The sequence below is a fragment of the Scyliorhinus canicula genome, chromosome 26, assembly GCF_902713615.1.
Source record: "Scyliorhinus canicula chromosome 26, sScyCan1.1, whole genome shotgun sequence".
NCBI lineage: Eukaryota > Metazoa > Chordata > Chondrichthyes > Carcharhiniformes > Scyliorhinidae > Scyliorhinus > Scyliorhinus canicula.
The window spans coordinates 9134648-9160826 of record NC_052171.1 but is presented as its reverse complement, the minus strand read 5'-3'; the positions used below and the strand labels follow the sequence as shown (position 1 = coordinate 9160826).

The window sequence follows — 26179 nt, the reverse complement described above, 5'->3', positions numbered from 1 at the left end:
ACAGTGAGGCTGTCTGCAATGCAATAAAAACTAACCTTTAAAAGGAATATGGGGAAAGGGCAGGCGAGTGAGACAAAATGGGCAATTCTTTCGCGTCGTGAGCAGGTACAGAAATGATGGGCCGAATGGCCTGCATACCATGCTGTCAATCCCTCGGTGCTAGCAGGGATTGTCAGACGGTGAGAACAGCGAAAGGAAGTTGCCGTGGATGCTGGAAATCGGAAATAGAAACGAAAATGCTTAGCTGTGAAATTCGCTCGTGGAACGTGGCTGTAACCCACCAGGCCAGCATTTATTGCTGGATACACTCAGCAGGTGGGGCAGCACCTGTGGAGAGAGAAGCAGAGTTAATGTTTCAGCTCATCTGAAAATGGCCGCGGCGTATCGTTCCAGATGAACGCAGAAAATGGTGCAAACACCAACAGTGTCTGCAGTTGGAAAGACAGTACAACAACAAGGAAGGACATGCATTTCTATAGCCCTTTTCCAGACATTCATAAGCTTCTTACGACTAATGAAGTGCTTCTGAAGTGTGCCCGCTCGCAATCAGAGTGGCCCCCGGATTGCTCCTCTCTTTACAGGAGATGTTGATCCTTTCTCTCAGTATTTGCGGCGTTACCGCTCAGCTCCCCTGTTTGTGTCTCCAGATGTTTTCTCTGACTTGTTTTCCGCGCCAGTTGAATCTGCATCAGAGTGACTGAATTCGCCCAGTAGCTCAGCTGCCGACCATACCGGAGAAGTTCATCGTCATCGCCTCCGACGTGACGTGACTGAAGGAAAGGATTATTTGAGGGCCAGGATCTCAAACCCGAGGCTAAGGTGGCTCCGAGGTACTTTGGAGACTTTAATAACCTACAGCAGGCACCTTAAAACACTAGAGAAGCCCCAGCAGCAGTGCCGTTGCAAGATCATCCAAATCCAGTAGCAAGAAACTTAAAACAATTACATTTTAAGTGCCCAATTCTTTTTCATTCCAATTAAGAGGCAATTTAGCGCGGCCAATCTACCTACGCTGCACATCTTTGGGTTGTGGGGAGACAATGGGGGCGAATGAGCAAACTCCACACGGACAGTGACCTGGGGCCAGGATGGAACCCGGGAGCTCGGCGCCGTGAGGCAGCAGCGCTAACCACTGCCCAACCTGGCTGCCCATCAAGAAACTTGCCCGGCAGAACTGCCAATCGCTCGAAACCAGCTCCTCCCAGACGGGACATGTCCCTCCTATTCCCAACCCCCAAACTGCTCTCCCTCCCGGAACTGGGTCATGGATGGAGACTCCCGGGAGCAAATTCTTTCAGGATATCCTCCAAGCGTCCCCTGAAGACAAACGTTCCCACTGACACGTGGGCTTGGCACCGCGTCAGCTATCTCGGAACCCATCAAACCGGACCATCCTCGATCCCAAGGAAGCTGCCGGAGAGGCTGCACGTTCTGCTGCGCTTCCTCAGTTTAAAGGGGAGCTGAGCTCAGGTGGACTACGTGAGGAAAACAAACTGCAGATTGAGAGCGGCTGGTGTATGAAGTTCTTTGTTGTCCCTCTTTCCCCGCGCCTAACGGAGCACACGCCAAACTTTCGCCTGTTTCCAAATTGAGGTGTTCCTGGAGCACGTCGCGGTCCCGTCCCCATCATGTGTACAGTGCCGATCAAGCAAATTGAGGATCTCAGATGATGACTGCAAAGCATGGAGAACGCAGGGAAAGATTTCAGTAGGGTGCATTCAGATGTCTACATAGAACATAGAACAGTACAGCACAGAACAGGCCCTTCGGCCCTCGATGTTGTGCCGAGCAATGATCACCCCACTCAAACCCACGTATCCACCCTATACCCGTAACCCAACAACCCCCCCTTAACCTTACTTTTTAGGACACTATGGGCAATCTAGCATGGCCAATCCACCTAACCCGCACATCTTTGGACTGTGGGAGGAAACCGGAGCACCCGGAGGAAACCCACGCACACACGGGGAGGACGTGCAGACTCCGCACAGACAGTGACCCAAGCTGGAATCGAACCCAGGACACTGGCGCTGTGAAGCATTGATGCTAACCACCATGCTACCGTGCTGCCCAAAATTAGAGTATCCAATTCATTTTTTTCTAATTAAGGGGCAATTTAGCGTGGCCAATCCACCTACCCCTGCACATCTTTAGGCTGTGGGGGCGAAACCCACGCAGACACGGGGAGAACGTGCAAACTTCACACGGACAGTGACCCAGAGCCGGCATTGAACCTGGAACCTCGGCGCCGTGAGGTAGTAGGGCTAACCCACTGCGCCACCGTGCTGCCCCACCCAACATATCGTCTAGGACGATATCACACGGGAAGAGACAATCCAGACTTGTGGTGTAGGGGGTAGCATGCCTGCCTATGAGTTCAAGTCCCACCACAGGGCTTGGTGTCCAAGGAAGGTGCGTTCGTCACACGACCAACAGGTTACTTATCAAACTGCAACTCTTCCAAAGCACACCAGTGGCAGGCGGCAAGAGCAGGAGAGGTTCCTGGTAGGCTATGCAATCTCCCCCATCAGTATCTGGAACTCCAGGCAACCTGCTTGTAAAAGTCCACTCGGACCCTCAGTGTGAACTGTAACATACCCCACCACCTCCTCACAAGGTGTCCCAGTTCTGAGTCAGTGTTCATCGCACAGACCTGCTCCACAAGTCCGCCAATCACGAAGGAGTGATCCACCTCCTGACGTCTAAACTACTTCCACCCCATAGCCTATGCCTCTCTAAGGTGCCGTGACCCAGCCCTTTGAGCTGACTGTTACATCCGCTGCACAGGAGCCTTAAATTTGTACTTGTGTCTCTCCGTACCTGGGCAAGAATGTGTGACTACCCAGATGATATCTGCGTTTATATATAGCCCATTATCACTTCAGCACACCAGAAAGAGTTTCACACAATGATGGATGGCAAAGATTTTTGCTTCAAGTAAACCTGAGTACAGTTCCGGTTTGCAGGTTGTTGGTGTTTTGAGGGAGGATTGTTGGCCAGGCCACAGAGAACGAGCTGAGTAATGTCGCGGGATTTTTTACGGTGCGATGCCCATCTAGTGCATCTCTGCAGGAATTTAGCAAACCCATAGGCCATCATTTAGCAGTGTTATGAACTTTGCAATCTTCTCTTACAGCTGGACATCGGCTCTGTCTATGATCTTCCAGGTAAGCCATGTTACCATCATTGTGCGCAACGTTAACACCTTGCAAGGTGCCAGAGAGGGGCCAACCCGGGACGAAAAGGGCTAACTTGAAAGGACAGGTTGGGTTGACCAGGTTTGTTTGTCCTTGAGTGGGAAAGACGCTCGGAATTCAATTTGAAGAGGTTGAGCAGGTTGGGACTGTTCCCATTGGAGTTTCGAAGACTGAGAGGCGACCTTATTGAAAGATATCACTTTCTCAGGGGGACTTGACAGGGCAGATGCTTAGAGGCCGTTCCCCCTCCATGGGGGAGTTTAAAACTCGAGGGCACAGTTTAAAAATAAGGGATTGAAGACGGAGAAGAGGAAGAATTTTCCCACCCTGAGAGTGGTGAATCTTTTGAATATTCTACCCAATAGAATTGGGGAACCATAGAGCCATAGAATTTACAGTGCAGAAGGAGGCCATTCAGCCCATCACGTCTGCATCGGCCCCTGGAAAGAGCACCCTACTTAAGCCCAACGCCTGCACCCCATCCCCCTTTATCCCAGTAACCCCACCATTTTGGACACTAAGGGGCAATTTAGCATGGCCAATCCACCTAACCACATCTTTGGACTGTGGGAGGAAACCCAAGCAGACACGGGGAGAACGTGCAAACTCCGCACAGTCACCCGAGTCCGGGAATCGAACCTGGTACCCTAGAGCTGTGAAGCAACCGTGCTAACCACTATGCTACCCCGAAGCTGGGCCGTTGAATATATTCAAGGTGGAGTTCAACGGATTTTTGATCTGCAAGGGACTCACGAGGCAGACAGGAAAGTGGAATTAAAGCCCCAATTGTATCAGCTATGGTCTTATTGAATGGCGGAGCTATCTGCAAGTTGTCATGTTCTGATGTTGGTGTATAAGCTGCTTAAAACAGTTGAGTTAAAGTGCATGGAATTGTGGGTAGTGTCTCGAGATGGATAGAAAGCCGGGTAGCAGGCAGGAAGCAAAGAGTTTAAATAAATGTGGTACCGCAGGGACCTGTGCTGGGACCCTAACTGTTCACATTGTATATTAATGATTTGGACGAGGGAACTAAATGTACAATCTCCAGATTTGCAGATGATACAAAGCTGGGTGGGAGGGTGAGCTGTGAGGAGGATGCAGAGATCCGTCAGCACGATTTGGACAGGCTGAGTGAGTGGGCACATGCATGGCAGATGCAGTACAATATGGATAAATGTGAAGTTATCTGCTTCGGTATCAAAAATAGGAAGGCAGATTATTATTTGAATGGGTGTAAATTGAGAGAGGTGGAAACTTAGCGAGACCTTGGTGTCCTCGTGCACCAGGCGCTAAAAGTTGGTACAGAAGGCAGTAAAGAAGGCAAATGCTATGTTGGTTTTCATAGCGAGAGGATTTGAGTATAGAACCATAGAACTGCGACAGTGCAGAATGAGGCCATTCGGCCCACGGAGTCTGCACTGACCCTCTGAAAGAGCTCCCTACCTAGGCCTATTCTCTCGACCTATTCCTGTAACTTCACCTAACCTGCCCATCCCTGGGCACTAAGGGGCAATTAAGCCTTGCAAATCCAGCTAACCTGTACATCTTTGGACTGTGGGAGGAAACCGGAGCACCCGGAGGAAACCCACGCAGACACGGGGAGAATATGCAGACTCCACACAGTCAAGGCCAGAATTGAACTCTGGTTCCTGGCACTGTGGGGTTGCAGTGCTAACCAATATGCCGCTCGAGAGGAATAGGGATGTAATAGTACAATTTTATAGGGTGCTGGTGAGGCCACACCTGGAGTACTGTGTGCACTTTTGGTGTCCTTATCTGTGGAAGGATGTTCTTGTTGTGAAGGGGTGAAGGGGGTGCAAAAAACGTTTACCAGGCTGATTCCTGGGATGGCGGTACTGTCATATGAGGAGAGACTAAGTCGGTGAGGATTATATTCATTGGAGTTTAGAAGAGTGAGAGGGGATTTCATAGAAACTTATAAAATTCTAACAGGATTAGACAGGGTAGATTCAGAAAGAATGTTCCCGATGGTGGGGGAGTCCAGAACGAGGGGTCAGAGTTTGAGGATAAGGGGTAAACCTTTTAGGACTGAGGTGAGGAGAAATGTCTTCACCCAGCGAGTGGTGAATCTGTGGAATTCACTCCCACAGAAAGTAGTTGAGGCAAAAACGTTGTGTAATTTCACGAAGGAATTAGATAGAGCTCTTGGGGCGAAAGGGATCAAAGGATTTGGGGGAAGGCAGGATCAGGGTATTGAACTTGATGATCAGCCGTGATCATAATGAATGGCGGGCAGGCTCAAAGGGCCGAATGGCCTCCTCCTGCTTTTCTATATATGTTTCTATGAGACAGAGAAAAGCTCTTTCCTCTGGTCGATGAGTGATGAACAAGGGGCTCTTACCTTAAAGTTAGACCAGGCCGATCAGGGGAGATGTCGGGAAGCACTTACGCACAGAAAGTGTCGGGGAAATCTGAAACTTTCTTCCAAAATTCTTCTGAGGCAGAGGGTCAATTGGAAATTTAGAAACAGAGAGTGATTTCATTTTGTTTGTTAAGATTTGCTTCCCTAAAAGACATTGGTGAACCAGATGGGTTTTTATCGACAATGGTTTCATGATCATCATTAGACTTTTCATTCCAGATTTTTATTGAATTAAAATTTCACCATCTGTCCTGGTGGGATTCGAACCCAGGTCGCCAGAGCATTACCCGGAGTCTCTGGATTACTAGTCCAGTGACAATACCACTATGCCACTGCCTCCCCGTATGCCTGTTAGCAGCTATGTATATTCACACATGTCTGCAGACAAAAGGAACATGTCCAGGAATTGCACCTATTTTTTTGAATTAAACGAAAGCCTAGGGGACAAGAGTTCCCTGGTCCATTCTCATGGCAATGCCTCAACCAATCAGAGTCGAGCTACCGACCAATCAGCACCCTTTTTGACTTGCAGTGTAAATTGCTGCTCCTTTTAAAATTTGATGTTCTTGCATCTATCCGAATGAGTACAAGGTGGGAAACAGAGCGTCCCTTTTTTGTTAGAAGGTGGAACTTGCTATACAAGGGAGTGTTTGAGGAGAATAGCATTGATACACTTAAGGAAGATAGGTAAACACAAGAGAGAGAAAAGAATAGAGAGATGGGCTGATGGGTTCGATGAAGTAGGGCGGGAGGAGGCTCTTGTGGAGTATAAGGGCCAGCAGAGAGCAGTTGAGCTGAATGGCCTGTCTCTTGTGCTTTGTAACCCTCTGACGATGTTCTTCCACAGATCATGCGGTGTTACGGAAATGGCTGCTCTTGTACGAGCCAGATGATGTGCATGCTCTGGCCAAGGGGTACCTGAAAGTCAGCATCATTGTCTTGGCAGCAGGGGATGAGACACCGGTGAGCGCAACCAAACTTTAGTTCAGCCCAGGTACAGTTGGTACCTTAAGAGTTGACATGTCGGTAGCCCGGATGAGCAAATTCTTCGGGCTGGAGGACAAGTGTGCTCGATGCGCCGGAGGGCCGGCTAACCATGTACACACGTTCTGGTCGTGCCCTAAACCCGGGGTATTGGCAAGGGATTCGCAGATGTCATGTCCCGGGTATTGAAAACTGGGGTGGTAATGAGCCCTGAGGTGGCAATCTTTGGGGTTTCGGAGGACCCGGGAGTCCAGGAAGAGAGAGAGGCCGACGTTCTGGTCTTTGCTTCCCTGGTAACCCGGCGACGATAGCATGGAGGGACTCAAAGCCCCCCGAGGGCTGATGTATGGCTATCGGACATGGCGAGCTTTCTTGGCCTAGAGAAAGTCAAGTTGGCTTCGAGAGGTTCGCTATTAGGGTTCGCCCGAAGGTGGCAGCCATTTATTGACTTCTTCGCAGAGGAGTAAGCGTCAGCGGGGTAGGAGGGAAGGGGGGGGTGGGGGGGCGGCTAGGGTAGAGTAGAGTACAGTAGGGGGATATTGAGGCAGGTCCTTGCGTGAACAGAGCTGTGATTTGCACTATGTTTAATTTGGGTCTTGACTTTTTTTTTGTACTGTACAATGTCACTTTTTCTATATGCCTAAAATATCTCAATTAAATTGTTTGTTGAAAATAAATATATTTTTAAAAAGAGTTGACTTGTGGGGCGCAGGTAATGAACCTGTCTTAATATCACCCCTCTTCCCAATGTCAGCACCCCCAAAGCACTCAAATTGCCGCCGCTGTCGTAATGTTGGAAGGGTGGCAGTTGGGACCCTTGTCAATAATACCTTATCCGATAAATGGCACTTCTGACACCGTCGAACCCCCCTGGTACTGCAAATGGTGCGTTAACCGAGATTGATGGCTCTCGTGGGATTTGAACCCGTGACTTTCTGTCTCAGAGGCCAGAGTGCTACCCGCTGAGCTGCAATTGTCACCCAGTGGGCAGGCGGATGGGTTGCTCCCTCGACCCCAGCCCCCACTCCTCCAACTTCCGTCAGCAAGCTGGACTAGGATTGTTTTTTGTGTGGGCTGCCGGGATCAAGGGTCCAGTGCGTCAGCTGTCATCAGATTGGCCCTCGCTTCACCGAGCGGTAAGATGTTTTAACGCACCGACTCCCCGCGCTCCAAGGTTCCTGAGCCCAGGAGAAGTTGGAGGTGAGTTTTACGAGCGATTTGCAGGAGGGAACCGTGGCTGGTGCAGGATTGGCCATCGGTCAAGTAGTTTGATAGCACGGAGGCTGGTAGAGGGGCTGGTGAGAGGTGGCGATGGGTGTTTGCGAGTGGCATCAAGGGCATGTTGTGCAGATGAGGAAGAGAAAAGGGAGGTAATGGTGGGAGGAAAAGCTATTGACGAAGATGTTCTGGTTGCTGTCACATCAGCAAGCGTGGGCCAGTCCTATTAAACTGCTGAACAAAGCTTGCAGAAGAGGATAGTCTGAGCGAGAAACATTGCAGAGAAATTGTGCAGGGTTAATATACCAGTGCCCCGGAGACTGTCAAATGTGGCTTTTGTGTGGAAACGTGTGTGGAGAGTTAGAAAGAAGGAGTTTGTTACAGGAACGATAACCGTCACATTCGCAATTCGAAGGGGAACGGGGAGGTGGGCGTTGGCAAGGGCAAGGTGTTTTTTTTTTTCCTAGGCTGTGGTGGCAATGACTTTGACAGGGGAGGGGGCGAGTTGTTGAGGGCGGGGTGACTTTAGCTCAGGAAGGGAAACTGGGCGGCCAAGCAGTTTCGAGCGGGGAGGACACGAGGAGCTCGGTGTCAGGACATGGAAAAGCTGAAAGAAATGGGAGGAAGTTGGGGGAGATTTTTGAAGAGAAGACGGAGGTGCGGATATGCAGGGGATAGGGAAAGAGAGAAGAGAGCTGGAGTTGCCCCAGTCACTGACTGATTGGGATTAGTGGGGCGGTAGGAGATGAAGGGAATGGTTGTAAATATGTCCAAGAGATTAAGAGGAGGGAGAAGATGGTTTCCGTCTCACTGCCAAGCTTAGCTTTTTAAAAGAGAATGTAAATGTTTTTTGTAATCAAAATCCCTTTGCTGCACCAGATAGACAAGAGAGGGACGAACGAAGAGGATGACGTTGAGAGTAACCTGCTCCAGCCAGCCGGTGTTCTTTCCCGTTGGGTCACCTTTGAGCTGAAGATCTACAGGGCGGAGGACATTTCTCACAGTACGTAAAAGAGTCGCGGTAAAGTGGCTGCTTCCCCACGTGTGCCGGGTTTGGGGAGTCTGGCTACACCCTGACTGAGTTGTGCTGTTCTCTTTCACTTTCCACTGTCCCTTCCACCCCCTCCTTCCATTCCCTTTATTTTTTATCCTGCCATGGGAGGTGGGCATTACTGGCAAGTTCAGCATTTGTTGCCCATCTCGAATTGCCCCTGTCATCATATACATCCATGTGAAAAAAATGAAAATGAAAATCGCTTATTGTCACAAGTAGGCTTCAATGAAGTTACTGTGAAAAGCCCCTAGTCGCCACATTCCGGCGCCTGTCCGGGGAGGCTGGTACGGGAATCGAACCGTGCTGCTGGCCTGCTTGATCTGCTTTAAAAGCCAGCGATTTAGCTCAGTGAGCTAAACCAGCCCCTATGTATATGATGGAGTGCAGACAGGCAGTGATTGACACACAGGATGACCAGTGAGCACACAGAACACAGCAGCCAATCACCAGACAGGACACGACCACTATAAAGCCAGTTTTCCCGCTCTCTCGGGATCCAGCCTCTGAGACAGTCAGAGCTCGTGAGCAGCACCTAGTACAAACACCATGTGGCAGTCAGTTAGTCTGGTCAGGTTAGCCTCAGGTCTCCAGTCAAGTCAGCATAGTGTCAACCCACAGTTAAGCATGTAATATAGTTAGTTGTTCAATAAAATCGTGTTGCATCTCATCAAGTGTTGGAAACCTGTCTCTCTCCACACTGCATCAAACGCTGTCCGCAAAGACCCAGCCTGCCCAACACATAAACCCCTGAGAGGAATTAAGAGGCAACCACATTGCTGTGGGTCTGGAGTCATGTGGAGGCCAGGTTAGGTAAGGACGGCAGATTTCCTTCCCTACAAGGAACCAAATGGACTTTTACAACAATTGCTAATCGGTTCATAGTCCAGCTTCCAATTCCATTTTTTTGTTTAATTCATTGAATTTAAATTCTGCCTGGGTTAGGATTTGAACCCACGTTCCAACAGCATTAGCCTGCGCCTCTCCATCACTGGTCCAGTGGCTTCAGACAATCAGAGCCAACTTGCCCAACCCCCTTCTCTCCTGCAGTATAAATTGTGGTGAGAGTTTGAAATTTGGCATTCCTGCATTTGTCCTGATGGGTGGACGACAGAAAGCTTCGACAGCATGCCTCTGTTTCCAGCAATATTCAGGAGTTTCATTCCTAACGGGAATCTGTGCCGTGAGCCCATCTCCCTCCCTGCCGCATTCAATCATATATCGAGGGATTATGAGGGAATGGGGGAAGGGTTTTGACTGGTCAGAACACCATCAAAGTCGAAACGGGAAGATGAAATACATTGAGGAAAGTTTCTGTGACCTCAGAACATCCTGAAGATTAGAAATTGCCCACAGTCGGAGGGAAGGTTAGTGCTTTGCATTTTATATGCTCGATTTGCCTCACAGGGGCAAAACAGGGACAACACTAGTTTCCAAGTGTGCACCAACTTTTTTGTTTTTCCTCTTTTTTTTAAATTGAGAATATCCAATTCTTTTTTACTTTACAATTAAAAAGATACAATTTAGCGTGACCAATTCGCCTACCCTGCACATATTTGGGTTGTGGGGGGTGAGACCCGCGCAGAAACGGGGAGAATGTGCAAACTTCACACGGACACAGGATCGAACCCGGGTCCTCGGTGCCGTGAGGCAGTAGTGCTAACCACTGCGCCGCCCTTAGTCTGCACAAACTTAACTTCGAGTTCTATATAAGGCTTAAAATGTCTACCCCATACGTCAGCCCTTGGCTTCTTGTAACTTCTGTGATGTCTGTTTAGTTTGCCCTGAGTCAACACCCAGGTCTAATCAATCAAGCCACAGAGAGCATAGATGAGTTGACAGTCTCACATAATCAAACACAGAACTGAGATTCCTGGAAGAATGAAGGGTAGATCCCGAATCCCCCTGTCATTTTCTTGAATTCTGTTCAATTCCCTTTTCTTCCCATATACTGAATGATCTGTTGAGCTGCTTGCAGAAAAATACTTTTCACTGTACCTCGGTACACGTGACAATAAACAAATCCAATCCAATCCAATCCAATCCATTCCCATCTTGCCGCTTCGTTTCACGTGTCTCCCGTTTTTATTCCCGCTGTCTGCAGTGGTGGAAACTAAAATGGAACTCAACAGGAAACGGAATGCAAAATCAGTTTGCACATTGTACTCAGACTAGGAAGGTTAGAATCGAGGTAAATTTTGAGGAGTGCAAACAATACAGAGCATCATCAATGAAGCAGCGAGCGAGAGAGAGAGAGAGACGAGGGCGGAAATGAAATGAAAATCGCTGATTGTCACCAGTAGGCTTCAAATGAAGTGACTGTGAAAAGCCCCTAGTCGCCACATGCTGGCGCCTGTTCGGGGAGGCTGGTACGGGAATGCTTGTTGGCTTAATCATTCCGTCTGTTCCCATACTTCCAGTGGCCAAAGGACTGATGACGAACCTGAAGCACATGTTTGCCGTGGATTCTGATAAAAAGGATGGCGTTGACTCGTTTCTCGAAGTCAGCTTTGCTGGAAATAAGGTGAGTAGCAGACAGTCCTTTCTCACTTGGCGGAGAGTTTTGTTTAATAAAAGCAAGGGGAGTCCCGACGAGGGACAGAATAACTATTTACATGGAGGCCCCGGTTATACCTCGCCGTGTCCTCTCTCTCTCTCTCTCTCTGTCGGTCAGATCCTATATGGCTGACCTCATATACAACATAGCCCTGGGCAGCACAGTGGCGCAGTGGTTAGCATTGCTGCCTCACGGCGCCGAGGTTCCGGGTTCGATCCTGGCTCTGGGTCACTGTCCGTGTGGAGTTTGCACATTCTCCCCATGTTTGTGCGTGGGTTTCACCCCCCCACAACCCAAAGATGTGCAGGGTAGGTGGGTTGGCCACGCTAAATTGGCCCTTAATTGGAAAAAGTGAATTGGGTACTCTCAAATTTATATTAAAAAAAATATACAACATAACTATCAGCCCCGTAGTTAGCGGGGGAGATCATACTTCTTGGGCCACATGTGGAACACAGTCGTGGAACACAGCCCTGTGCGTTTCATGAAGTTTATTACAGTTTGTATCTTGAATTTCAGCGATTAAAAAAACTCTCGAGTTTGATTCTCCCGCCTCCCGGATGGTGATGGTTGGGGTTGAGGGAGTGTCCCAGCATAGGGGTAGGGGAAGGGAGTGTCGCAGGATGGAGTGAGGGGGAAACAACAGTGCTGGGATGTGGCCATGCCAGGGTTAATGGCCCTTGGGTGGTTATCCTTGGGAAGGTGGTGTCAGCCCTGGCCCAGTGCCCCCCCCCCCCCCCCCCCTCCCCCTCTCTCTCTCTGAGTCATAAGGCTTCGGGATCAAGTCCTACTCCAGGATCTGAGCACACACAACAATGAAATAAATCATTGGTTGTCAATTCGAGTGCAGCACGAAGGGAGTGCTCGAGCGCAAGGTCGGGAACTTTGACCCTGCGACTGCGAAGGTACGTGAGCTTGGAGGGTGCTTGTCGGGATGGTGTGCGGATCCATGCGCCTGCAACCCTTGCCCTTCCAGATAGCAGCAGTGAACGGGCTTGCTCCGTGTGTGGCATATTGAGGACACGTTACTGCTGCAGTGCAGTTCAAAGCCAGCTTGAGGGACAGCACCTCGGCTTTCAACTCGGCCCTTCTGGGCCCAACATTGAGTTCGACAAGTTCCAACCATAAACTCCGTCCTTTTCTTTGCTTCGGTTTTACTAGTATTTACCAGTGGGCAGCACGGTAACATAGTGGGTGGGCAGCACGGTAGCATAGTGGTTAGCACTGTTGCTTCCCAGCTCCAGGGACCCGGGTTCGATTCCCGGCTTGGGTCACTGTCTGTGCGGAGTCTGCACGTTCTCCCCCCCCCGTCTGTGTGGGGTTTCCTCTGGTTTTCTCCTACAGTCCAAAGATGCACGGGTTAGGTGGTTTGGCCGTGCTAAATTGACCCTTAGTGTCCCAAAAGGTTAAGTGGGGGTTACGGGGATAGGGTAGAGACGTGGGCTTGAGTAGGGTGCTCTTTGTAAAGGCCCGGTGCCAACTCGATGGGCCGAATGGCCTCCTTCTGCACTGTAAATTCGATGATTCTATGATATGTTTTCCTCAGTCAGCAGTACACCTGCCCTCGGCCCAACCTCTGTTTCGTTTCCTGCCCGCACCTCTGATTACTTCTTTGATCGTTAATTCTTAATTAAGAACAAGGAAGATTAATCCTTTCGTCACTCGCTCTCTCCCGTCCCCTGCCCTTTAACAGACCCGCCCTTTTTCCCCTCACACCACCCACCCCTTCCTCAAAACCAACTCAATCTCCACCTTTTTCCTACTTCTGATGAAACGTGAGCTCTGTTCCCCTCTCCGCGGATGCTGCCCCGGACGTTTCCGGCATTTTCGGGTTTTATTTTCGGAATCACCGAGTCTGAGGCCTCGCGCCCGCTTGCACCTCACTGTAATTGCGAGGGCTTGGTTCATGAATTTATTTCCATCTGTGACAGTCTTCCAAAAGTTGGGGGTTAAATGTGTTATCTTGTCGAGCAATGAATCAACAGAACTGCTGGCTGTCATGATATGCAGGTATACACACACACATAATGATGTACAGACAAGCAGCTCATGGACACAGAGAACAGGACATGACCAATAAGCAGGCAGGACACTCAGGGGTGGGATCTGACTATAAAAGACACGAGGTATTCACACTCCGCCTCTTTCCACTGATGAACATCTAGAGAGAGAGTCAGTCAAGGGTGTTGTTACAATCTCACACCTCCAGCACGTGGCTAAGAGCTAATCTGGTTCAGTCAGAGCGAGTAACCACACTTACGTTAGCAGAGACTCGAATCTTCAGAGAATTGTGCTAACTATGCTATTAGTTCAATAAACCTGATTGAACTAACTTCAAGGTCTGGAGTATCTTTCTGATCTAAGCTGCATCCAGTTGCAGCCAGTGTTAGACCAGAGTACCTAACACGACACTGTCGACTATGTCAGAACGATGTTTTATTATAAAAAATAATCTTTATTGTCACAAGTAGGCTGACATTAACACTGCAATGAAGTTACTGTGAAAAGCCCCTCGTCGCCACATTCCGGCGCCTGTTCGGGTACACAGAAGGAGAATTCAGATTTCTCAGCTGGTACGGGAATTGAACCCGCGCTGGTGGCATTGTTCTGCATCACAAACCAGCTGTCCAGCCCACTGAGCTAAACCATGTCCACATGGATATAAATCTTATACAGACTAGGTTATTACAGAGTTTCTCTAGACTCTCTGGGAACTTGACTTATGCGCGGCTGTCCTCGTGTATGCCTTACAACCTTCTGAGGCTGGCCGGATGTCACCTGACTGATATCCTGCGCCACCTGCTGGCGGGAGGTCACACTGCTGAGTACATGTAATATTATCTGCAGATATATCACCACAAAATGTTGGGGGGGGGGAGAACTGAATGGACGGCGTGAATTTAACACTCTCTCATCCTTGCAGGTAGCAACGAAAGTCATAGAAAACCACATCAATCCCGAATGGAACCAAGTGATTTACCTGAGGAGCAGGGTACGTTTGACATGGCCCATTATGATCCAGAGCTCCAAGGTTTGGAACGATGGCGGGGTGGGGTGGTGGTGGGGGGTGGTGACTGCACAAAACAGCAGTGATACTTAAGTTGTGGGGTTGTCAGTGTGTGAAAGGGGTAACGCCCTGTTTGTGATTGTCCCCTGTTTAAAATAAAGCAAATGGCGACAAGAAGAATGTCAGATGGATTTCTTCAGTTTTGCTTCACAGCTCCAGGGTCCCAGGTTCGATTCCCGGCTCGGGTCACTGTCTGTGCGGAGTCTGCACGTTCTCCCCGTGTCTGCGTGGATTTCCTCCGGGTGCTCCGGTTTCCTCCCACAAGTCCCAAAAGACGTGCAGGTTAGGTGGATTGGCCACGATAAATTTTCCCTTTGTGTCGAAAAAGGTTAGCTGGGGTTACGGGGTCAGGGTGGAGGCGTGGGCTTAAGTAGGGCGCTCTTTCCAAGGGCTGGTGCAGGCACGATGGGCCGAATGGCCTCCTTCTGCACTGTAAATTCTATGATTCAGTGCTTTGGTACAAGGCCTATACGGGTTAAATTACCTGGCGAGATTGCATGGACTAGTCCTGACAATTAAAGGGTTGATTTAATTGAGGTGTTTTTATGAATTATTTCGTGGGACGTAGACAACATTTGTTGCCCATCCCAAATTGACCCTTGAACTGCTCGGCCATTTCAAAGGGGCAGTTAAGAGTCGACCGCATTTCTGCAGGTCTGGTGTCACAAGTAGGTCAGACCGGGTAAGGATGGCAGATTTCCTTCCCTGAAGAACATTATTGAACGGAATGGGTTTTACAACAATCGATGATAGTTTCACAGCCACCATTACCGATATTTATATTCCAGATTGATGAATTGAATTAAAATTCCATCAGATTCCGAGGTGGGATTTGAACCCGTGTCCCCAGAGACTAGCCTGGGTTACCAACCCAGAGACACTGCTTACACCACCATCCTCCCCTTAAAGGTTATTGAAGGAATGCGTACATCAGAAAAAATTATTCCTGTTTCCAAAACCCTGGGGACGGAGGGAGAAATCGGGTTGTGACAATCGTACAGAAAAGCTTTGATCAGAGTTTCCAGAATGGGCCAATTAGTCACTTGCAAAGAGAGGTGAATGTAGGTGGGTTTCCTGTGAAGAAAACACGGCAGTGTACGTTGCTCACCAGGTCGGGGGCAATCTTGGAAAATTGGCGGGAAACTAGATATTTTCACACCCATGACTAAATCACCTTTTGCGTTTATTTTCCCCGCAGTTTCCGTCCTTATGCGAGAGTATTCGCTTCACGGTTTGTGAACGGTAGGTGGAGATTATTTCACATAATTCACTCTGGTGGGGAGGACGGTACCCTGACTGCTGTGGGGGCCCTGTCACATCCGAGACCATTTTGACACCCCCCCCCCCCCCCCCACCCCCGCAAGCTGCTGCCTCAACAACATTCGCTGTGGCTCCGTCCGAAATGTCCTTTATTCTCCCTCCCATTGTCTGGCGCTCGTTTCCCTCTCTGTCCGGTGCCACCTCTCTCGCTCTTTCACTGCCACGCTCTTCATGTCCCAGCGCGCAGAATGAATGTGTGGGCGCGGTGCCGGCCTGTCTGTCATCGAGGAAGGTTTGCTCTTTTGTAAACCAGCCGCTTTTTAGGAAGATATTTTAATTCGATTTTTAACATTTTAAATGTACAACTAAACAAGCTACAAAAACAACCCCCCTGGATGAAACCTTCTCCATCAGGTCCCCCAGCCACACCAGGGCACTGGATGGAGAGGCTGAACTGCTCCCCAACAGGACCCTCTGTGAGCAATCAGCGAGGTGAAGGCGAGAACACCTGCCCCCATTCCCGCCGGCAAATCCGGCGCTCCAAATCCACGTGCAGGATCGCGGACACGGTGCTGAAAAACGACCTCCAAAATTTCTCCGACTTCGAGCAGGACCAGAACATGTGTACACGATCGGTCGGACCCCTCCACCCCCACCCCACTGTTCACAAGTGCCCTCCACCCCCTCAAATAATCAGCTCAACCTCGACTCTGTCGGGTGAGCCCTGTGTACCACCTTTAGCTGTGTCAGCCCCAGCCTCGCGCACGAGCTTGAGGCTTTCACCCTCCGCAATACCTCACATCCCAACCCCTCCTCCAGTGCCATCCCCAGCTCCTCCCACTTAGCCGTAACCCCCTCCAACAACGCTGTAGTGTTCTTCATGTTGCTAATTTTAAGGATGCTTGGTGTAGTGTTCACAAAGAAATAGCTTTTAACTTGAACAAAGCTATAAATTTATTAACACTACTTCATTGGATTGGACACTTTACTCCTACGTAATATGCAGTTGATAAACATATAATCTACACTCATCGACAACTAATCTCTACACTATTACATTAACTATGATCTGCTCTCACTCACACTATCTTTCCTTCAGTCTGTCCTCTAGCTTTCTCCTCAATCTTGCACTCACAAGGCTTAGCATCGATGCCTTATATAGTTGTACATTTAGCTCCCTCTAGTGGTTGATTTAGACATTACATTAACACTTACAGTTGTTTACATTTATGATCATAGAACATACAGTGCAGAAGGAGGCCATTCAGCCCATCGAGTCTGCACCGACCCACTTAAGCCCCCACTTCCTCCCTATCCCCGTAATCCAATAACCCCTCCTCACCTTTTTGGACACTAAGGGCAATTTACCACGGCCAATCCACCTAACCTGCACGTCTTTGGACTGTGGGAGGAAACCGGAGCACCCGGAGGAAACCGGCGCAGACACGGGGAGAACGTGCAGGCTCCGCACAGACAGTGACCAAGCGGGGAATCGAACCTGGGACCCTGGCGCTGTGAAGCCACAGTGCCAGCCACTTGTGCTACCGTGCTGCCCTTAAATCATGTAACAAACGCCATATCCTCCGCCAAAATCCTCCCATTAATTGCCGAGATGACCCCCTCCAGCCCCATAACCGACAACACCTCTCCCAACAACTAAGTGGGTCGTGCAACCGTAAGATTCAGGAAAACCTCCTTCTCAAAATCCTGCCCCTGGATACACCTAAAGCCCCCCTCGCTCCCCCCTGCAGAATCCCAAATTTCTCCGTCAACTCCTCCAAACTTGTGAACCACCCTTTCAGAAATAGGTCCTTCATTTCCATCACGCCTCACTCCTCCCATCCCCGAAACCTCGCATCCAGCCTCACCGGCTCTAACCCACCATTCCCTTGGATCAGCATCAGCTTCGGCCTCGCCCCGAACCTAAAGTGTTGCCTCAATTGCCTCCAAATATTTAACATGGCCACCACCACCAGACTCCCCGAGTATTTCCCTGTTGCAAATGGGAGCGGCACCGTTACCAGCGCCCGCAACCTCGACCACCTCCGAGAGCCTGCATCCACCCTCACCCACATAGCCACCCGCTGCCTACTCCAACCCTTCGCCGCCTCAGCGCTCGCCGCCCAATAATAATACAGCAGGTTGGGAAGAACCAGATCCCCTGACTGGCGTCCTCTCTGAAGCACCAGCTTTCCAATCCTTACCTGCCCAGACAAAATCAACCATTCCACCCCCATAAAGAACGCTTTCGGCAAAAAGAGGCGCTGAAATAAAATAAAATGCACGGTAGGATATTCATCTTTACCACCCGCACCCGGCCTGCCAATGATAGGGGGAGGCTGACCAATCGCAACAAATCCGCCTTGCCCCGACCCACCAGGCTTGTGAATTTCAGTTTACGAAGCCGGGCCCAGTCTCGAGCCACCTGCACCCCCAAGTACCTAAAGTGGGTAACCGCCTCCCGAAACGGCAATCCCTCCAAGCCATTTCTCTCTCTCTCTCTCTCTCTCTCTCGCACTCACTCTTCTCCAGATTCAGCTTATAACCTGAAAAAGCCCCGAATTACCTGAGCAGCCCCATAATGTTCCCCACCGTGGAACCGCGGTTGGAGATGTTTCATCGGTATACAAACCCCCCCCCCCCCCCCCCCCCCCCCCCCCCCCCCCAATCACCATCCCCCCCCCTCCACGTAGGGCCTGGAGAGCTTTTACACCCATCTGGGACGCCAGACTGGAGTGTCGGCCCAGAGTTTTGTGCGAGATTGTGGCGGAGAGGGACTTGAACTCACAACCTCCTGACTCAGCGACGCGAGTGCTACCCACTGATTGACTGCCCACACACCCGGCACAGCTCCTTTCTCTCACCCCACGGTGCATTTAGGCGTCGGAGGGCTGCAAGCAAATTTTTAAATGCCGTGCAAATCGCAGTCGCCCTTGGCCAGGCTGCCCACTCCCTCCCTTTGGCCTCTCCAGCCGGCACGGCGCAAACTGACCGACGCGCCCCACGCAGAGGGCCGAATACTCCGCCCAAAACTTCCATCAAAGTCAGGGCCAGTCGTAGTGGCTGTGGGACAGGTCAGCAAGTTCTGCCTGTGTTGAAACGCTGTTGCATGTCAGTTCAGCAGAATTCCCCGCAGCTCATTAAGATCTTGAATGGTTCCTATTTTCAGGAAGAGCGCAATCAAAAGTACTCCTCTGGGAACCACGTTCTTGAGCATCTCACAAATCTCCTCCATGGGGTCAGAAGGTAAGGAATATTTGTCACCGTGTTCAATATTTGTCACCGTGTTCAAGAGGAGGCCTCTCCTTGGCCTTTCGATTTAATCGAGGATGATCTGCACCTCAGCTCCTGATTTTCCGCCTGGAAGCTCGAATTGGCTCCCAACATCCGCAACCTTTAGATTACACTCAAATACCATGTAATCTTGCTCAAAGTAAACCGAAAAGAACACAACACTAAAAAAGGCATGCATTTAAATGGCGCCTTCCATAACCTCAGGACGTCCCAAAGCGCTTCACGGCCAAGGCCGTACTTTCTGAAGAGCAGTCACACTCGAAGGACACTAATTTGCGCACAGCAAGCTCCCACATAGCAGGCAGATGAATGGCCCGCTTGCCTGTTTTTAAGATGTCAGTTAAGGGCAAACGTTGGCCAAGACACTGGGTGGTAGGACATCCTAGAGGAGTCTCGGTTGGGATCTGACAAATCTCGCCAAGAGAGCAGATGGGTTGGGGAGCCTTACTGCACACCCCGTGTCGTGTTCCTCCATACCTTCCTCCCTCATGAGCCTATCCAGCTTCCCATTGATGCTGCTATTCGCAATGCATTAACGGTTTCCACATTCCAGCCACGCTCTGGTACAGACGTCATGTATTGATGGCTCTAGACACCAGGGTGGCACAGTGGTCAGCACTACTGCCTCACAGCACTGAGGATCCACCCCCCCCCCCCAGTGTTCAGGTTCCATCCGCTCACACTTCACGTCAGACCCCTTGCCCGCGTCTGCCGTATTCGTGCCACACGTTTTTTTTAGGTGGCACGGTAGCACAGTGGTTAGCACTGTTGCTTCACAGCGGCAGGATCCTGGGTTCGATTCCTGGCTTGGGTCACTGTCTGTGGGGGCTCTGCACGTTCTCCCCGTGTCTGCATGGGGTTTCCTCCGGGTGCTCCAGTTTCCTCCCACAAGTCCCCGAAAGACGTGATGTTAGGTGAATTGGACATTCTGAATTCTCTCTCTGTGACCCGAACAGGCGCCGGAGTGTGGCGACTAGGGGCTTTTCACAGTAACTTCATTGCAGTGTTAATGTCAGCCTACTTGTGACAATAAAGGTTATTATTATTAGTTGGTAATTTTGCATCCTGTTTTCTTACCGAGTAGACGATGAGGTGCCCGGCTTCCTGCCAATGTTCGGGCCGTGCTTTTTGAACCTCTACGGGAGCCCCCGGGAAGGCTTGGACTACACCGAGAAGAATGACGAGCTCAACCTCGGAAAGGTGACCCCATTAGTTTCCTTACTCAGCAACGCTCGGGGAGGTTTCCCGATCCGTAGTGTAGGCAATGTTGGTGATGAATGGAGAAATTTCAGAAATATTCTAGATAGTTGGTGTAGGAAGGGTTCAAAGACTGGGTTAGTCGTGTTTTAAAGAATCCGGGATTGAAAGATTTTGGGAGCCAGGGGTGCAATTAAAGCATCGTAAAAGCTTGGGTTAATTTGGAATGATGTTTGGAGTAAGGGGATTCCCTGTGGAGTTAATTAGATTTCAGCTTGGTAAGATGATGTCATTACTGGGAGGAGCCAAGATATCAGGCATTCTGCAGCAAAGCAGTTGTTAGTTGAGTGTTAGTTGGAGATGTGAGCAGAGTTCAAGCATCTCAGTTCAGTCCAAAGATATGCCACACGGCGAACAAACACTCCGGGAAACAGACTTCCCAATAATCAACTATCCAGTCTGTACAGGTTTTTCACCATTTTTGCCCCCTCCCTCTCCAGCGACGAACAGCTCCTCAAACACGGTCGCAAACATCCCCCACCTTTCCTCAAACCCCCCTGAAGAGCCCTTTAACTCATACTGTATCTTCTCTAACCACAGGAAGTCGTACAGGTCACCCAACCATGCTGCTACCCCAGGTGGCGATGCCAACCACCACTCCAGCAAAATTCATCGCCGTGCAATCAGAGAGGCGAAGGCCAAGACATCGGCCTTCCTCCTCTCCATGGGCTCCGGCTTCTCTGCAACCCCAAATATCCCCACCAAAGGGTCCGGGTCCACTCCCTCCTCCAGTATCCTGGCTAAGACCGCGAACACTCCTACCCAGAATCTTCCCAATTTTTCACAACCCCAAAACATGTGCGCATGATTCGCTGCCCCCCGCCCACACCTCTCACACTCATCTGCTACCCCCTGAAAGAACCCACTCATTCTCGCCTGAGTCATATGCACCCTGTGCACCACCTTAAACTGTATCAGGCTCATCCTTGCACATGAGGAGGTTTACCCCAAGTTGTTAGTGGATTGGATTGGATTTGTTTATTGTCACGTGTACCGAGGTACAGTGTAAAGTATTTTTCTGCAAGCAGCTCAACAGATCATTCAATACATGGGAAGAAAAGGGAATTGAACAGAATTCAAGAAAATATATGAGAATACATAAAAGGGATTAGTAATAATGTTAGCTTTAGAATTAATTTTTAAAAGGTTAGAACGAGTATAAATAAAGTTAAAAGTGGATCTGTTGGGGAGAGCCTGCAGAGAGTCGCCTCGCTCCGGCGCCATCATCTGGTCATCATTAAGTGCTTGCATTAACCACCATCCGCTCCCCTGTGCAAGTTGTGACGTGCACAGCTATGGAGTTAAGGATAGAAAAATCCAGGTACGTTTAAGCATGCCCGACTTTCTAATGTGACCGGCTATCCGGAACCCACGTCCTTAATTGCATCGATTGAGATGGGAGTGTGAGATAGCTGCCGCATTAACCCGGTGTGACGTTCTGATTTCTCTCCCAACTCTCCTTCATAGAGCGAAGGCGTCTCTTACCGAGGACGGATTTTGATCGAATTGGCCACAAGGGTAGAAGACAATTTAGGGAAAGCTGTTGAAAACCTGTCCAGCGAAGACTATTTGATTGTGCAGGTATCCGTGTGATATACGTGTGTGCTTTTGCACGCGGGCAAAAACAGTCCGTGGTTTGATTCCCACCATCAGGAATTGTGGGTCGCTGGTATGGGAGTGCAAGTTTTTGTTTGCGCTCACATTTCTGTTCTTAAAGGGCATGGATCAAATTAAACCACTCTTAAATCGCTAATAGCGACGTATGATGCAAACAGCATTAAATTCCCACCTCATACAAGAAGACCCTTACTTCTTGCACAAGGCCAGCACATGGTCAATTTCATAGAATTTACAGTGCAGAGGGAGGCCATTCGGCCCAAGAGCACCCTACCCAAGTCCACACCTCCACCCTATTCCCAAAAGCCTTAACCCCACCCGACACGAAGGGCAATTTTGGACACTAAGGGCAATTTTAGCCTGGCCAATCCACCTAACCTGCACATCTTTTGACTGGGGGAGGAAACCGGAGCACCCGGTGGAAACCCACGCACACACGGGGAGAACGTGCAGACTGCGAGTGACCCAAGCCGGCAATCGAACCCGGGACCCAGGAGCGGGGAAGCAATTGTGCTAACCATTGTGCTACCGTGCTGCCCCACTTGACCCAGCGTTGCAGCACGGTTGAAATTAACTTTTATTGTAAACTCCCCAAGGCCTTCAGAGCCGAGAGAGAGCATTGCTTCCACCTTGAGGGTCCAGTCGCTTCTTTTAGGTCCTCTCCGAAAAACCCCACCTGACAGGAACCAACCGCTGTCGGTTGTCGGGCAGAATACTGTCCCTGTCCAATCCATTGGCCACCAGCCAACCAATCGAAACGGACCCCCCTCCGAATCTCATGGGTGCCATTAAGCCTGGGTTCATAACAAATTGCACTTATTTTAGCAGATAAAATAAAAGAAATAGGAACTAAAGGAATCAACAGTAAGAGTCATTACACTACTTGGCTGAACTGCGCAAATACATAGGAGCTTAATCAGATGAGGCTCACTCATTGACTGCCTGCCCCCTTGTAATTAGTTTTTTGCTCCTTCCCATTCAGTCATCACCCCTGTGCACATTGACCCGACATTGACTCCTGGTCTGGCAGCTCCTCAATTTTAAAGTTTTCATCCTTGGTTTCAAATCAAAGAAAGGTAGAGGGCATTCAGCCCATCAATATAATCCTGTGTGATCCTCGACCTCAACGCCACATTCCTGCACTCCCCCCCCCCCCCCCCCCCTTGCCCCTTGACGTCTTTAGTGTCTAGAAATCGATTTAATTCCTTCTTAAAGATATTAGAAGGAGGCCATTCAGCCCATCGAGCCTGCACCGACCCACTTAAGCCCTCACTTCCACCCTATCCCTTTAACCCAATAACCCCTCCTAACCTTTTTGGTCACTAAAGGCAATTTAGCGTGGCCAATCCATCTAACCTGCACGTCTTTGGACTGTGGGAAGAAACCGGAGCACCCGGAGGAAACCCACGCAGACACGGAGAGAACGTGCAGACTCCGCACAGACAGTGACCCAGCGGAGAATCGAACCTGGGGCCCTGGCGCTGTGAAGCCACAGTGCTATCCACTTGTGCTACTGTACCGCCCGTTGACTCGGCCTCCGCAGCCTTCTGTAGTGGAGAATTCCAAGGGTTGACCAGCTTCCGAGTGATGATGGTTCTCCTTACCTCAGTCCTAAATGGCTTACGCGGTATCCTGAGACAGTGACCCTTTGCCCCCCCCCCCCCACCCAGACTGTACCCAGTCTGCCCCGCCCTGTCAGAATGTTATACGTTTGAATGAGATCATCGCTATCTCTGATGGTAGCAGAGTGGTTACATTACTGAGCAAGGAATCCAGAGGCCTGGACTAATGCTCCAGAGGCGTGACTTCATGGCATCTGGGGGAATATAAATTCCCTGAATTAATAAATCTGGAATATAAACAAGTCTCGTTAATAATGTTCTCGAAGTTACCGGATTGTTGTTAGACCCCACCTGGTTGGGCGGCATGGTGGCGCAGTGGTTAGCACTGCTGCCTCACGGTGCTGAGGACCCGGGTTCGATCCCGGTCCCGGGTCTCTGTCCGTGTGGGGTTTGCACATTCTCCCCGTGTCTGCGTGGGTTTGATCCCGGTCCCGGGTCACTGTCCGTGTGGGGTTTGCACATTCTCCCAGTGTTTGCATGGGTCTCACCCCCCACAACCCAAGAGATGTGCGGGTTAGGTGGATTGGCCATGCTAAATTGCCCCCTTAATTGGAAAAAAATAATTGGGTACTCTAAATTTTAAGAAACATGCATCTGGTTCACTAACGTCCTTCAGCAGAAGGAAATCTGTCATCTCTACCCGGTGTGGCCGACATGTGACTCCTGACCCACAGCAAAGGGGTTGGCTATTAAATGCTCTCTGCAATGGCCGAGCAAGCCGCCTAGTTGTGTTAGAGTGCTACAGCACAAAAGCACTGTGGATGCACCGACACAACATGGACAGCAGTGGCTCAAATGGCGGGCGTTTCCCCGCCTACTTTAGGCATTAGGCTATTAGGCTATGAAGGGGCTGATTTAGCTCACCAGGCTAAATCGCTGGCTTTTAAAGCAGACCAAGCAGGCCAGCAGCACGGTTCGATTCCCGTACCAGCCTCCCCGGACAGGCGCCGGAATGTGGCGACTAGGGGCTTTTCACAGTAACTTCATTTGAAGCCTACTCGTGACAATAAGCGATTTTCATTTCATTTCATTAAATTCTGGCCTTGCCCATAGCTCCACTGGCCAAGAATGAATGGAAAATTGCATTGTGCCTTCATCTGTCTGAGCCCCAAGGTCTGAAATGCCCTCCATCAACATCCCCACCTCGCGTTCCCCCTTAAAGATGCTCCTTAAAACTGACTCTTTCCGCTGTCGAGCGTTGTCTGATCTAAGGCCATTGCGACGTTAAAGATGTCATCCAAATGTAAGCTGTTGTTGGTGTGAGAGGACATGAGAGAATCTCTTTGATTGCATGCTTTCAGAAGTACTTGCAGCGGCGGAGGTACAGCCTCTGTGTGGTGTTCCATTCGGCGTCGCGAATGCAGGAAGTCAAAGAGCCGGTCCAATTCGAAGTCAGCATCGGGAATTACGGCAACAAGTTTGACAAGTCATGCAAACTTCACGCATCCTCGACGCAGTACAGCCAGGCCATGTTTGATGGTAAGATGATGCACCGGGGGCTGTGGAAGCAGGTCGCGTACCTGCTGAGCAAGAAGGATTCAAATAGGTCGGCAGGCGTGTTTAGAATGCTCCTTTCTTTTCCGATCCCCTTCTTGCGATTCCCTTAAGCTAAGCCTGCAAAATATTTGCAGTGAAACTAGGGTCTCAATGGCAAATTGCTTCCTCAGATTCCTGTTCCATCCCACCCACCCCATTGTGGGCAGCAGGGTAGCACAGTGGGTAGCACAATTGCTTCTCAGCTCCAGGGTCCCAGGTTCGATTCCCGGCTTGGGTCACTGTCTGTGGGAGTCTGCACGTTCCCCCCCGTGTCTGCGTGGGTTTCCTCCGGGTGCTCCGGTTTCCTCCCACAGTCCAAAGATGTGCAGGTTAGGTGGATTGGCCATGCTGAATTGCCCTTAGTGTCCAAGAAAGATTAGGTGGTGTTGCTGGATTATGGGGATAGGGTGGGGGTGCTCCATCCAAGGGCCGGTGCACACTCGATGGGTCAAATGGCCTCCTTCTGCACTGTGAATTCTATGATTCTATGATTTACCCTTACCTTACAATACAATTGACATAACATTAACACCTCTTTCCGTCACTGTCTGTGGGAGTCTGCACGTTCTCCCCCGTGTCTGCGTGGGTTTCCTCCGGGTGCTCCGGTTTCCTCCCACAGTCAAAAGATGTGCGGGTTAGGTGGATTGGCCATGCCAAATTGCCCTTAGTGTTCAAAAATGTGCAGGTTAAATCAATTGGCCATGATACATTGCCCCTTAGTGTCCAAAAAGGTTGGGTGGGGTTACTGGGTTATGGGGATAGGGTGAAGGCGTGGGCTTAAGTAGGGGGCTCTTTCCAACGGCCAGTGCAGACTTGATGGGCTGAATGGCCGCCTTCTGCACTGTAAATTCTATGATTCTATGATTATCCCATTTCCATCATCTTCATACCATTCCTTTTTTTAAAATTTAGAGTACCCAAATCATTTTTTCCAATTAAGGGGCAATTTAGAATGGCCAATCCACCTACTCTGCACATTTTTTAGGGTTGTGGGGACGAAACTCAGGCAGACACGGGGAGAATGTGCAAACTCCACACGGACAGTGACCCAGAGCCGGGATCGAACCTGGGACCTCGGCGCCATGAGGCAGCAGTGCTAACCACTGCGCCACCGTGCTGCCCCTTCTTCATACCAT

At 50.0% G+C, this 26179-nt stretch overlaps 1 protein-coding gene across 5 annotated transcripts in view; it reads left to right on the top strand.

The window, feature by feature from the left end:
- The window catches only part of LOC119957434 (myoferlin-like), a 127169-nt gene that overhangs the window by 28855 nt on the left and 72135 nt on the right, over positions 1-26179 (top strand). For 4 of the 5 annotated variants that reach the window (XM_038785502.1, XM_038785505.1, XM_038785503.1 and 1 more), the window contains 10 exons: positions 3137-3167; positions 6428-6543; positions 8662-8785; positions 11254-11357; positions 14314-14382; positions 15656-15699; positions 18887-18963; positions 20096-20211; positions 21736-21849; positions 24809-24986. In XM_038785502.1, coding sequence (XP_038641430.1) covers positions 3137-3167; positions 6428-6543; positions 8662-8785; positions 11254-11357; positions 14314-14382; positions 15656-15699; positions 18887-18963; positions 20096-20211; positions 21736-21849; positions 24809-24986 — 973 coding nt within the window. The remainder of the gene's footprint in view (positions 1-3136; positions 3168-6427; positions 6544-8661; positions 8786-11253; positions 11358-14313; positions 14383-15655; positions 15700-18886; positions 18964-20095; positions 20212-21735; positions 21850-24808; positions 24987-26179) is intronic. The other variant, XM_038785501.1, reaches the window with a different exon arrangement.